Consider the following 14,880-nt stretch of genomic DNA (forward strand, 5'->3'; position numbering starts at 1 on the left):
GACTGTTCTGGCTTGTACGACCAAACACAGAGGAATGGCTGACTCAAAAATGGGAGGCTGCAAGGTCATTGAGGAAATGGGGCAGGAATGTAAACAACTGTCCTTTACGCCTAACGTTCGTTTGTAAAAAAAATATATATATAATAATGCTTGGTCTTTGACAAACCCTTTAATACAGAGAACGAACAATTCCACGTGATCAAGTTTTACGTTTTGCTCAAAGCAGAGGAAAGTTCTTCCCCTGTCCCTGACTTTGAAGTCAAGTAGACAAACAACATCCCTGAATAACTGCTTAGTTCATCCAAAAGTATCTGCAGAATAGATTCAATTGGGTTGGGAGGAAGTCGTCGAACAACAAAAGACTTAAATAATAAATCCAAAGAAAGTATCCCACATGCAAATACACAAGATTTGCCCTTTTCATTAAACATGATACAGATATGCTGCCGTCTCATCAGTTCAGATATGTCAATTCTACGTCCGAAGGGTTTGTGTTCAACAAAAACAAACAGAACTAACTCAAAGCTGTCAAAGACGTCTCGATTGGCACTAATACTTCAATGAAGACGTTCTACATACAGTACGGATTCTTTTGCAGATGAAACACATCCATCATCTAATGAGCAGTTGAGATGGCCCATCTTAGCTGAAGTAAACAAGAAAACATGGATGGGGGGGGATATAAAATGGAGGACAAACAACAAACAGCTGTGTTTGGAGATTGCTTTTTTTCTTTGCTTGTATGAAAAAGCAAGAGAACCGGGGCCAGCTGTTGGGACAAGATTTATCTGTCCAATAGTGGACAACTGTGGCGCAATCATGGTGAATTTTTAAAGCTCAGTAAAAGTTGACCTGCCTTCATAAATCAAATAGTCAAAAGGGGATGTGTGACGAGATGAGACTGGCGCCGTTCCGCTAGAATCCATCCCATTTGCCCTTTTATTATTCATTCTAAACAAATATTATTCCACAAAGTCTCAGAGGCCTTTGGGAGAAAGAGCGTGTTTTCATAATGAAACCGGCTTCAGATTAAAGCACCCCATTCCCTGGAGTCCTAAATCTCTTCACATAAACTCCAACACACGAAAGCTGCTGCAGAGGCAAAATAATGCCGGTCCCAGAAGTTAGAGTCATTAATAAATTGCTGAATGAAAGCTTACGATTTTTTTCTTAAAGCATTTAGAATAAATTGGGAAAATGGGGAGGTAAACAAAATAAAGCCAAATACACTGTACTGCCATAACATAGCTATGAATTGAATATTTCTCAAAAACACATTCCACCAGGTCCGACAGTTACCGGTCGTTGACTCCTTTTGGCGTCACTCTGGCAGGACAAGCCGTTTTCCACATTTTGCGCCAAGCAGTCCAATTTGTCTTTCAGGAAGCGTCCTAAGCTGAGCAGCACAGAGGCCAGGAACAGATCCTTCTGCTCGGCTTCAGAGCTGGGCGGCCAGAACCAGCACATGGCTAGCAAGGACCACAAGGCTTGCGCCGGAGACTGGTCCTGCATGAAGAGTTCAACTAAGGTGGTGAGGTACAGACCGGGGCCGGGATCTTCAGTGTTGGTGGCTGGAGCCAAAACGCCTACACCGACAGCCATGGTGGTGTTAGACACCTTCGGTGTGGTCATTCCAACCAAATCTGCGTCATGGTTCTTGTTTCCTGCGGCTCTGTCCGTTTCTTCTGTTTTGTTTTCTAACTTAAATGTTTGTTTCCAGCAGCGTGGACTGACAGGAGCAGACAGGCATTAAGTGCACCGCCAACAGTAAAGCCAGATTATTAGCCAGCTCACAGCCAGATGGCTGGCGGCTGATGGGCTTAGTCATAATACACAGCTCCCCGAGTTACAGCTCCACCAAAAAAAAAAAAAAAAAACAGACCCACATAGGAATTTTAAACAGATTCTACAAAGTTAAGAGAAGGGACGACTGTAGCTTGGAGCGAGAGGAGATCGCATTTTTAGAAAATGATACTGCCTAATATCTAAAGACATCAACTTTAAGATACTTTCGAAATTTAAAGAACCGGGAGGAAAACAAATGGAATATTTCCACTTTTTCTTCTTGACTAAGAGTTTTAAAACTCTACTGACAAGACTAAAAACAAAGAAGCAAAGCTCAGCAGCATCATGACCTATACTTATCATCCATAATGACAAAGAGCCCAATCCTACAGTTCCTCATCAGACCATTTAAATGCTCTTACAGAAAAATGCCTGTCTCCACAAAGAGGCTTAATATGTCCGACTGCTCCTTAATCTTTTGTTTAATACAAGACATGACAGGCAACTATGTTCCGTGTCAAACATCGCACGGCTATAAATACAACAGAATTCAATTCAGCCCTTACAATTTAATAGGCCCTTAACGTCGAGGAAGCACACAGCCGCAGTCCACCAGAGGTCCATGACCTCCTCGCCTACAATACACAACAGGATTGTTATATTTTATTGGATTGCGCAATCCATCCATCCATTATCTATAATGCTTATGTGTGGTGTCATGGGAGCCTGGAGCCTATCACAAGTGACTTTAGGTGAGTGGTGGGGACAAACGCAGAACAGACCACCAGTCAATTGTTAGGCAATATACTTTATGACGCTCTGGGAAAATCTTATAAACCTTACGACTGATATGTTCCTTCATGAAACAATATATAGCGTATCTATCCACATTAGCCTCTTTACAGTCCATTAACTTGTTAAATTGGCGACACAATCCAGATTCACATCCATGTGGGCTACATTCGTTCTTTTTAAAACAACAAGCATTGCGGACCAAGAACTATTTCAGATTCCTTATGGTAGTGGTCTGAAGCAAATTGAGTTCAGTCCTCCAATCATTCGCTTGAGCTCATAATGGTATAGACCAATAACATTTGTTTAAACTGATGAATAAGGCCCTTCTATAACAGGAATTACAATCAGTCCCAATAGTAAACAATACTGTTAATTCTGCATAGTAAGCACTTCATCTCAAACATACACAGGGATCCCTCAAGCGTAATTAGAGTAAATTGAAATGCAGTAGACCAATTAATCAAAAGGCAGCCAGACTAGCAAGGCGGCTGATTACAAGTTGTGACAAGAGGCTTGAAATTGGTCCTTCCTTTTCCATCCATCTTTATTGACTTTCACAATGACATGAGCACGCAGCTCTTGGCTCATACGTGATAGATTTCCATCCAAGTAACTTTATTTTCCTTTCCTTTGAAAACAGATGACTGACTTTGCAGCAAATAATTCGTTATTCACAATATCACAGTTTTTTTGTAACATCTTCCCCGTGATGTATTGTGTTATATAGGTGTGATATAGATTATCTTTTTATTCTGCACAGTGCCAAAAGAATTCCCATACAGCACATCCATATACCGCCTAACACACACGCACACACATTTCTTCCATTTGTTCCTCCATAAAAGACAAATGCTGAGCCTGAGCAGCAGTGGTGCAGTGCAGAGGGACTGACTCATGTCGCCGCTAGGAAGAAATCAAATGATGATAACAGACGAGCAGAGTCAAGCAGATGAGACTGTCCTCTACTTTTGCTAAGTGACCACAGGTCGGCTTTTGTCAAGTCACGGCAGCTGCTACAATTAAAAATTAAAAATTGGATAGAACAATCTGGAAAAACGAGTAGATGCCTACAACTGGCCAGTGCAAGTAATACATTACATGAAATTGCATGAGTTGAACATGCATTGACGCAATCAATGACTATGCGTGAACGCATTGGTGAACACACACACACACACACACAAACACACAAACACTCGGATGCTTCCAGACAGAAGGCTTTCTGATGACCACTCATTACCACTCTCAATAAACATCAGCATTGTCATTCCTCATGTCAATTACATGACAGCACAGAAGCATAACTTCCACAAGGACCAGGCTCACACTAATTTAACAACTTCATTCAAGTTAGCTCAGATATTGAAAAAAAAAAAATACTACCCAGATATTTAAGAGCCACCAAGACAGAAATAGAAACACAATCTGTTGTATTTATTCATCAGGGACAACCATCTGGCATGTTTACACAGGAGATATTTTAAAAAAGCCTTAGAAGATATTTTTCAAAGCGGACAACAAGCTTTCCAAAGAGAACGCTATGCTTTAAAGGTGATGCCTGCCACTGCAGGTGATAAAATGATGTCTGAGTGACAACTATTTTTTTGGCCCTAAGCAGCATACAGTATCTCACTACGTGCACCCGCAGCAAATAGCTGAGTGTGTATGCTGTTCGTCGTAGAGTTACATCGGTGATGAGGTTACAAAATGCATGCCGCTGATCCTCGAAGCTATAGAAAGGCAGATGTGCGCGAGTGTTATTTCCTCCCTCACAGATCATTCTGCATGACAGTAATAAGATGTGTTTATACCAGTGGCTACAATGGAGCATTCTAATTATAGTAATCTGAAGAATTGGTGCCAGTCTGGTTTCTGACAAACTACCGATGTGACAGCGCACACGCAGATACGGACGGATAGCCCGAATACATTCTGGAAGAATCGAGAAACATGCTGTATGTGAAGTGGGTGTCTGCATGACAATGGAAATATTTCGATTTAGCTCCACCCACCTTGCTGAGTTGAACAGGCCTGTGTGCGCAGTGGGAGTGACTCTGCAGCCCGCCACATATGGACTCGCCGCCCTCCGCTGCAGTGCACAAGTCTAACGAGAGAAAGAAAGAGGAGGGTTAAGTTATAGGTATGTGTGTTCTTCACATAACTGCATGATTGAAATAGAGGTTTATTGACATCCAGTGACCGCTAAACACAAAGAGTATTTTCTGAAAGCCATCAGAGGTGCCTGCCTGACTGCAAGGTCTATAAATGACAATGCCATTCCCCCCAAAAAGAAAAAAAATAACAACAATCAAATCCAATAATTGTTATATTTGTTATGATGCCTCGGAAAATACAAGTGACACATTGGCCTTGGTAATGTAAAACTGAAAAGCCACTCTGACAAGATATTTTTAGATGAGTTTTGATGACCCTCAGCTCATTAAATTCACAGCTCTCATTCCAAACTGTGTAGCAGTTGGCACATGAAAAGACTTTATCCCTGATTGTAACCTGGGAGGTAAGCCAATCTGACAGCCGGAAAGAAAAGAAAACTTCTGGACCTCCTACGAAGCTAAGCGTGTCTTTTCTGAACCGCCAATCGTTGTCAACCAAATTGCAGACTGCTAAAGAAGATTCATTCAATCTGAATTTAATTTGTCTGTCGTACACATTAGTGAAGACAGAAGACGGGCAGTTTTCTAAAAAGCAATTTGTGTTTGACAACTACTAATTCTTTTCCATCAGGGCTTATTTCCCTTCCTCCTGATCAGACAGCTTGGGATTGTGCCCTCTAGAGACTGAGAAGAAAATTGCAACGACTTTGATCACATCGTTTACTGTAATGAGGCTTTCAAGTCATTAATCCCTCAGAGTTTAATTAAAGATACCCAAGGAAAGACTATGCTAATGAATTACTACCATCAAGATAACATAAAATGTTCTTACTGTTTTTTGGGAAATAAAAACAATAAAAAGGCATGACAATGTGTGTGCATGCTGAGGAAAAATGTGATGTGCACAGTGTGGTTCATTTTATTTTAATCACGCTGCTTATTAATGTGTCATTTTGTTTATTTTGGAAAAAGCATTTCTCGTCATGGGTTCAGATCAGACTTTTGGAGAATCTGCAGATCACAAATGATAATTTCAGACATCGATTCAGCACACTGAGTAATTAAATCTGAATTAGCAGCAGCTTCGTTTTCTGAGTAATGGTGAATTAAATTTGAATTGCAGAAAGCTTCCTATAGAAAACAACAAGACGAGGTGACAAAATTAGTGGGATGAAGTTTGTGTACGTGTTTTGAGTCATATCTGTTTCGTGATTGCATTTGCAATGAAGTACCCGAGGAGGACTTGGCTTTGAGCTTGAATCCCGAAAGAGGAACTGGGTTGTCAAAGGCACCGTTTTGAGGCGGGGGTCCGTCCCGCCTCAGGCACATGTTGAGGGTTTGCTCAGCAAACAATGTCTGGATCAGTGACAAGTCCAGACCTGACACATTGCGGCCATTCAACATGAGAACCTCATCACCTGGACGTAAACCTGAAAAGCATGTTGGAAGTGCCGTGAAACATATGATGCTGCAAACAGTCAATGCTGTTTGGTACCTTCAGTGAATCCTAGTCCATTAGGGAGCACCTCACTGACAAAGATCCGACTATTCTTCTGACTATCTATATGTCCTGTTACTGCAAATCCTGGATGAAGAAAGAGAAACAGAATGACAGGATGAGGATAAAGATGACGTGCGAAGGGATTTTTACAGTGACTTACCAAAATCTCCACTGCCGCTTATCCTGGTCATTTGCAGTGTAAACATATTAACGGGAACCACCTCCAATTGGCTGCCAACCTGCGGGTTAATGTCAGACAAATCAAAACAACGACGCAAACAAGCGTATAATGAAGAGTCGCCGCATCTGCTTGCTCTCCTCACCAATTCGGAGACAAGCTCGCCAGGCGCCACGGATCGAATCTCAGTATCCTGTCCCGCCTGTCTGTGCAGACGCAGTCGGTGTAGGTCTGGGTCCAGCCCTTTCGCCTGTTTACACAAGAGACTCTAATGCTCGGCAGCTTGTGTGCGCAGACTTATCGGACATGTTTCGTGCACCGGCGCTTGGTTCGACAGCTGCGGTATGGTCGTGGCGTGAATTATTCATAGAATTGACACACAGCGACGAATGGTTTGCGGTAAACAAAACAGCGTCACCCACCCCCAAGTGATTACAACCTATATGTCAATCTTATGGGACCGTGTGGAGTTAACACTGGATGAATAGGTGTGTTGCTTTAGAAGCCCAAGGGAGTATAAAATTACAGCATCCGCTACAACAAAGACTTATGTGAACACTAGTGTTGCCTGTCCACTGACTAGCATCTTTAAAACAATATTTTATCCAGGATTGTCCTCCAAAATCAAGATTCAATATAAAAAATAATTATCATAAGCAAGGAAAATTTCACAAGGTGGTACAAGCATCCCTCATTTTATTCTTGTATGGTTATAATCACTCACCTTGCAGGCCTCCAAGAGGAGGTCAGTGGCTCTCTGCTCACTTCGAACGTGAACTTGGGCTTGCAGGCCATCCGGCATGTAGATGCAGGTCAGCATGCCTGGGGTGCAATTGTTGCTATCCCACACACCAACCTCAGGGGGCAGCATAGAGTACATACTGGTGAGCCCGTCAATCCCCTGAAGAATGACAGATGGGTGATTATGGAAAGGGCGGCATCACATGTCATAAGTGTCAAAAGGGTAACGGGGGAAAAAAAAACCAAGGGTGGGAGAAAGCAACAGACTGTGAGTCTCAGCAGATGCGTCTATTAAAGATATATTTAAAAAATATCTCCATTGCTCAAAATGGTTTGCTATATTGCAAATATACTGTATGGCTTTCGTTACATTTTCATTTGACAGTATAAAATCCAGTCATTGCAATGATCACATGAAGAACGGAAAAGTTGAGGAGTTCATTTGATGGAGACAATTAGCTAATTTCGAAAAGAAAATGTCATAAGTAATATGGAGGCCCCATTGCTATTTGATTTTTTTGGGCAGCATTAGATGTGAAGTTTGAGATGTACATTAAAGGGAGGAAGGTTTTAGCCATCATTTTTGGGCAGCTGGGAGTTATGCTTCAGACTTTGTGTCTCTGGAGAGAAATGCGCCACTGTGGCGTTATGAGCCTGCGGGAGAGACACCAAATTATAGCTTATGACCACAATTGTTAAGGAACTGGATCTTGAGGAAACCATCACATCAAATGAAGCAAACCTCATTCAATGGAGTGTTTTAGTGATTCAGCACTTCTGCAAAAAAAAAAAAAGATGACACGACTGCGGTTTAGACGTGAGAGGAACAGATGCCTTAGCGAATGGAATGATTTGGGCAAGACCCAAAGTTTTAAATAAACTAAGAATTACCCTTTATGTCGAGTGGTGCGTAACTGTGGTTGTCTGGAGCGTTTGAATCTGACACGTATGAGCTTTTGATTGTTCAGAAACGGTTAGCTCATGAAAGACCTTCTAGCCTGCTCGCCACAAAACACTATTAAGAGCTGTCGCGCTGAGAAACAGACACATACGTTAAGACTTCATTTTCCATTTCTGCTCCTCAAAAACTGAAAAGCCAGCAGTGCTCTTTCCAAAAACGAAGGGATGGATGAACACAAGGTGCCTCTCGGAATGTGCAACTTTACCTATCTATTTAGGAATGCGAAGCCAATTCTTACTCACCCGGGGGATGAAGTAACAAGCAACACGACAGCTGGTTACATAAGCACCCCATTTGTGTGCCAACAATATGGCGTGAGTGGAAAACTAAAATTTTGTTGCCTCCACTGACCTGAGCAGCAGCTGATTTAACACTGTACACCCATTCATGGTCATAGAGGGTAAGAAGAGGCAGGCGGTTGCCTGGTCAACCTTCCACCACCAAGTGCCAACAAGCCCGTGGAGACGGCACGTGCTTTGCCATCAATAAGTGCCCTGTGTGGTCAGTCTGTGGGTACTATTCAGTCAGAAATACACACAAACTGATAGTTCAGTCTTTCCCTCTGTAAAGCGGAAACTACTTGCAAACCAGCCACTGAGTTTCTAAAAAAAAAAAAAAAAAAAAAAGTGCGTGAGGACATTTGGTGACAGCTGCATAAATACACTACTACACCCTTTCGGCTCCACTTAGCAACGGAGAAACATAAATACTACAGTTTGGACTAAAATAGATAGACTAGCTTTAAAGAAAAATCACAACTGGTGTTGAAGACAATTTTAGACAATTTCCTTCAATTAAATTGACTAAAGTGGCATTAATTTTAGTTTCCGTTTCCGCCCCAGTCTTTTTACACAACGGGACAAAGGATGACAGGCAGCCCATAAAAGCTGGATCAATTTAGCTGACATGTGGAGAAGTAATCATCAAAGGCAATTGAATGGAGATTTTAACCTTAGTGCCTTCCTGCCATCCTCCCACCATGAAATCTTACTCCCTACATCAAAATAACCTGAATCAAGGACAGATCGAAGGACGCCACCGTGGGGAGGCTCTGACATTTGAAGCGACATTAAAGCATTTAACCCAATGAAAGACTGCATTGTTCCTCAAACCACTTCCGCTCCAATCGGATGGCGGGCAGCTTTTGACACTCACCGCTATGAATCACGACATCCTGTGGAACGTACCGACACTCATTCAGTTTTTCGTTGTGCTCATTTGTCAACAACGAATGATTAATCATCCCAAGGGACTTTGGGGAGATTTTATTTCAAGGAAAAGTGCATACGTGTTGGCGTATTAAGCTCATTAATTGAGAATAGCGAAAAATACAACTGGAATTAACGGATAATTAAGTTGTCAACTCCAAGTGAGAGAATGCTGCAGCACATTATAACTTATTTTTGCAAAATATAGTAAGGTTTGGATCTGAACCTCGGAACACTAAATCACGCATCCTTCATGTAGGCATATAAGAATTTAATAGCCTGAGGGCTGAAGAAACCTCAACGTCTGGCGACCCAGATGGTCAAGTTTCACACTCCTCAGTCGGCTGACAATTTTACCGCACATGCATAAACTTACACGATCAGTCGGCGCTTTTGGTCATCACACACTCAAATAATGAATTCCAAGAGCCCACACTGTATTTCAACACTTTATCCGTACTACTATTAAAAAAAAGCCAGTAAACAGCTGTTTGTATATTGAATACTAGCAGACTGACATGGAAGTGTTATCTTTACTTTTAGGTGAGAAATGGACAGAACCTATACAAGTCAATTTTTCTAATAAACACCATAAAAGCCAGGATTGGGTGGAAAAGGTCATGTTTCTACCACGACTCCTTGGCACCCATCAGTGAGCACATAAAATGATGGATGACATGGATGACTGAGAGAAAGGAGGCTTTAAATCATAAATCACAGATCCACACACCATGCTGGATGAAGTGAGGGCAGGCAATGACTCACCTCTGTGTTCTTGGGAGGCGGAACATGCGCTTGACCTCCAGCGTCGCTCTCAAAGATCTGAGATCAAGAGATGGGCATATGAGAGCGGGAGAGAGTAGGGACCCACTGATTCATAAGCGATTACCGGTATGAAGTGACATCTTATTAGACCCGGATCGAGCTATTCTGACGTTAATTAAAACCTACGTGTGGTGGGTGGCAATCTTTCAAAGTGCTGAAATGTGCGTGAGCAAAGAGTTTGTGAATGGACACTGTGCATTTTCCCGATTAAAAGTCTAAAATAACAAGATTCTTGCTGCTTCATGCTTTCCGATTGTTGTGTGAGCCTGAGGCTGCAGGTGACTCAACCCTCTCAAATACAACATAAACAGAAGCCCCCACTTGTGTGATAACTGCTCGCTTAGCAGCCTGCAGAGATTTTTTCCCTGGTTTGATTTGCGGAAAAGATGACATTTTGCCATATCACGTCAAACTTAAACATACTTTCCAAAGTCAATGGAATTTACGAATAGCACCAAAGGTTTTTTAAATAAGCTATTAATTACAGATGCAGCCATATTAAATGTAATTTGTTTACAGTGGGGTACAGAACGAATTTTGAGCTCAAATTGAGTTAGTACCTTTGCCTATTGTTTCTGACAGCCTAGCTGGTGTTGCAGATAGACAGTATAGTAAGCGCCCCCATCTGACCCCGCCCTGATAACACTTTAGTAACTGTCCCACCCCTTACAAGAGAATAAAGTGGCTGTAAACAGAATTGCTTTCCTGTAAACTGACTAATTATAGCATTACCAACTCTCCCACAAATCCTTGCCGCTCTGGCCTACTTCCCACACCCCCAGTGAAGGCCAGCTTCTTACGGTATACATATAGCGCCGCTAAAGGGGATGATGGCACTCAAACAAGTGGGAGGAGAAGACGAGCGAACATGACTCTGGGACAAGATTGTCGTGCGCTGGGTTAAATGAGCTTAAGTCAACACAGATGACTCAGTGTGGAAGCTGTGGCAGAAGGGCTGCCAGCAATCGTTCTGATATTTATGCGTGGAGGTTTGATGAAGAAGTTGTTGAAGTGAGACAAATCCAAAGTGAATTTGGGAAGTGATCAGCAATGGAAGGAAAATGGATTAGACCTAAAGACCAATTTGAAAGCCTAAATAAAATAGTAACGCATGAAGTAAGCTTGTTTGGCTCTTTGATAGGCCGGCTGTCCAAATCCTTCAATTGTATCGTCACTTCCTTGTGGAGAACAACTATGGGGAATGATGATGTCATTGAAGGCAACTAAGGAGTTGGATTTCCCACAGTCAGATCATATAAAAAAAAAATGGAGAGCTCCTACATTACTTATGTATAAAGCAGCAGATGTCCAGGAACCCCATCCCACCTTACTACTACCGGCATTTACTCTCCCTAATTAGCTTTTATGCCAAATAAGAAAAAAGCGCTAAACGTGGTTCTAAGAGAACGAGGACCTTGGGATAATAAAAGAAGGATGGACATCTAATATTTAGCATCTTTACAGCAACCATCTGCTTGTGTCCACGGGGCTGAGGGAAGAATGGGGAATGCCATCTACCACATATGGCCATTCATAATTGATGTTTATGCTGCAGTGCTATCCCGGCCCTCCTGCATGGCGTAATCCTAACTGTGTCTCATTAGAGTGGCCGACTTGAGCTTCTCATGAAAAATCACAATGTGGGCACACATCTCATTAGTGACAGTGTTGTTAATGGTCAATCACAGTTAGGGGTCAATGGTGCGCCACATGTAGAATTTGAATGACCCCGTAACTTGAGAAACACGGATGACCTCACAGCATAAAGATGCTGCGTACACTTACTTACTATAGCTAATGAGCAAAGTTGCATAAAATTTAATCGAAAAGTAACCAAGTATTTCCTGTAGTGTGTTTTAAAACGAGCACACATGTTTTGGGGATTCTTGTATGAAAAAACAGTATGAGTAACTGTAAAGCTGGAAGGACTTCAACCGGCCCCCTGCGGACATGTATTAAGATTGCTCCCTTGTGTTTTTGTCGATTAAAAAAAAAAAAAAAAGCTCGAGTGTGAAAATATAAAGAGAGGAAATGGAAGACTGGAAAAAAAAAAACCCTGCTTATCCTATATTGATATTTAACACAATCAAACAATTTTGAATATAAAAGAAAATAAGAAATAAAAATAAAATAAATTAAAAATATTTTTTTAAACTTTGATTTGATTTATTAAGGAAAAAAAAAACTATATACAAAGCTACCTGATAAATTTACAACTGTGATGGACCACCTTAATGTGAATGTGTGTGTATGTGTGCGCATGCACATTCCTGAACCTTTATGTTGCGGAAATGGGCTTATGAATTCTACACGGTCACATTTTGTGAATATCCGCTGGGTTTCTTACAAGAACATACTGCGCTAAAAAAAAACACTGCTGTAGGCCAGACTTTCATTATTCTTTGCATTAAGTGAGATTATTTGGAGTCTTTTCAAGATAGAATTGCTGTTGTTGGACCGGCACTACACAGTATTTCAATTTAGGACAAGGGCTGCAGTCAATTTGACCACAAGGACACAGCATTTTTAATCTATCTGTGCCACCGAAAATTCAGGCTACTCGATCATCTTTAAAAAATATGTTGAAGATAAATATTTTAAGTGCTCTGGCACATTAAATGCAATGCTATGATAAATAATAAACACTACATTCCTTAACTTTGATGGTTTTAGCAAAATGTTGCTGCTGAACAACTAAAATGTGTAGGTTATCTGAATTCAAGAGCTGAACGGGCTGAAATGTTTAACATTTGATCATATGATCATCAATTTTCTAAGGTCTATTAGCAGGCAATAATCTTATCTTAAAATATTACTGTATCAGTACAACCAATATTTTGTTTACCTGTGACGCCGAGACCCTTTTGCCCTTCTTTGTCAAGGTGTCAAGGCCTTTGAGGGAAGAGAAAAGGCCCCGCTTGTGCTTTCGGAAAGTCCGTGACAATGAGCGCCTGCGCAGTGTTGCCTCATCTCTGGAACAAATCTGAACAAAAGACCAAAATGAGAACTATAATCACCTAGCTCAACAAAAAGTCCCTTTAATCACATTATCTTAATTAGATTTACGTTTCCATAACATCAGCACATTTGCAAAAGGTTTTCAAAGATATAATGATGTTCAAGGTTGCTGCTGGACATGAGGTCAATTAAAATCAAAGGAATGTTAAAAGGATCTAAACATCAGTCATACTCATTCTTGGCCCCGCCCTTTGCTTTCTCACCAGTGCGTGAAAGGATGAGACGGAGAAGATCCCAAGACGGCCCAGGGTGGTTTTGGTCGGCCGGCTGGCGATTGCTAACAGGCTTTTTGGGTTGGGTAGCTCGCCGCCCTGAAGACTGGCCAGGTAACAGCGCATCCTGAAGAGGTCTAGGTTGAACCTTTCCAGATTTTGCTCCCACTGCTGGATCTAACGGACGAGAATTGGGAGGAAAAAGTTTCGTGTTGGAATTGAAGCTCGGGAATCATTTGGTGACTAGGAATGACGATTACGTTGAAGTGAGGACAGAAGGTAAAAGAGGGAAAAAGGTTGGGTCAGAAGAATGTTTCCATTAAGCTCCAATTGCTTGCAGATGTTGGTGGAGGCTAAAGGTATACATTAGTTGCTGATACAAGCAGAGCAGTGGAGATATGTGCAATAAATGCCCATTTTAATGCACAGTCTTAAGGAATGGTGATGCTGCACAGACCAGCCTTTAACCCCCACTATTTACAGTCACAGTCCCCCATTCCTTTTTGCCCTGTATAAGAGCCCACAAGTGCTCGTTTTGTTGACTCGAGACTCATTTTTAAAGAAAACACTTGGACAAAACAACCCTCTACAGCTACTGACGTTTAATAGGTCTCACTTGCCATTGTGAATTCATTTACAATAATGGACCCCTTGGCATTGTCCCAGTTGGGTGCAGTCACTCTCACGGCCTGCTTTAGGATTAGGGTTGTCGCAAAGTGGGATGCAAGTGTGGGTTTTTTATGAACCTGAGACTTTTCAAACTGAAACCTTTGGAAAAAAAATAATAAAGTCCAATGTAAATCTTTGTACAGTAGATAATACTAGCTACGCAGACAGCCTTATAGTAAGCCTCTGATTTGTGACACTGTTTCCATGTTTGATATTTACGACCCTTGTTGAAAAGGGGCGAGTAAGATACTAAAACAATGGCAGAAGTTTCATGCGGTCACCTGCTCTTACAACATTAGTGGAAAAATGATGCAAGCAAGACGGAACAAGGCCTTCTTTTTAGAAACCCTGTTTTATCTTTTGACATTCAACGCCAATCTGCATAAAATACCTAACCCAAGAAAATTGTTCAATCTAATGTGATCAGTAGACAATCTTCAAAAGCAGTTTGTTGGCACATGGATGGAGGTGGACGGATACGCGACATCAAAGTGCCCTGTTAGTTCTGGATAACCCCAACAGTACGTTCAATCTATCATCAGCCTCTGGGCACCAACATCAAATGACATACACCTCTGACCCTATCATTGACTCAAAACCGCATCTGTCTCTGAATATACTCTTGAGGTGGCAGGGGGGGCTAATTGGAAACATACGAGCACACCAACAAGTTGACATCTGCACTCAAGACTCTGGTAATCTCCATGGATACAAACTTGCAGAAGCAATATTAAGGTAAACAAATAATTATTGTAATCACTGCAGCGATAGACTTGGGATTTCCCCCTAGCTTCAAGTAGTCGTCGTGTAATAACAAAAGTGAAGAACCTACTACCGGAAAACATCTGGAATCTCAGTCTAATACTTGAGGAG

The 14,880-nt window shown here is 41.6% G+C and overlaps 2 protein-coding genes across 15 annotated transcripts in view; one reads left to right on the forward strand and one right to left on the reverse strand.

Annotated features, from left to right (window-relative positions):
* tfb1m (transcription factor B1, mitochondrial) overlaps positions 1–5,492 on the forward strand; it is a 50,096-nt gene extending 44,604 nt beyond the window's left edge. For 4 of the 7 annotated variants that reach the window (XR_015068280.1, XR_015068279.1, XR_015068272.1 and 1 more), the window contains 2 exons: positions 1,384–4,544; positions 4,624–5,492. The gene's annotated coding sequence lies outside the window, so the exon portion shown is untranslated. The remainder of the gene's footprint in view (positions 1–1,383; positions 4,545–4,623) is intronic. The other 3 variants (XR_015068275.1, XR_015068276.1, XR_015068273.1) reach the window with 3 other exon arrangements.
* Positions 1–14,880, reverse strand: part of tiam2a (TIAM Rac1 associated GEF 2a) — a 62,626-nt gene that overhangs the window by 15,012 nt on the left and 32,734 nt on the right. For all 8 annotated transcript variants that reach the window (XM_085931094.1, XM_085931096.1, XM_085931095.1 and 5 more), the window contains exons 7-15: positions 13,330–13,515; positions 12,954–13,091; positions 10,049–10,105; positions 7,098–7,274; positions 6,519–6,623; positions 6,356–6,434; positions 6,190–6,279; positions 5,927–6,124; positions 4,593–4,684 (exon numbers count right to left, since the gene is read on the reverse strand). In XM_085931094.1, coding sequence (XP_085787220.1) covers positions 4,593–4,684; positions 5,927–6,124; positions 6,190–6,279; positions 6,356–6,434; positions 6,519–6,623; positions 7,098–7,274; positions 10,049–10,105; positions 12,954–13,091; positions 13,330–13,515 — 1,122 coding nt within the window. The remainder of the gene's footprint in view (positions 1–4,592; positions 4,685–5,926; positions 6,125–6,189; positions 6,280–6,355; positions 6,435–6,518; positions 6,624–7,097; positions 7,275–10,048; positions 10,106–12,953; positions 13,092–13,329; positions 13,516–14,880) is intronic.

Source organism: Syngnathus leptorhynchus, chromosome 15 (genome assembly GCF_054491065.1).
Source record: "Syngnathus leptorhynchus isolate UIUO chromosome 15, UIUO_Slep, whole genome shotgun sequence".
Lineage (NCBI taxonomy): Eukaryota > Metazoa > Chordata > Actinopteri > Syngnathiformes > Syngnathidae > Syngnathus > Syngnathus leptorhynchus.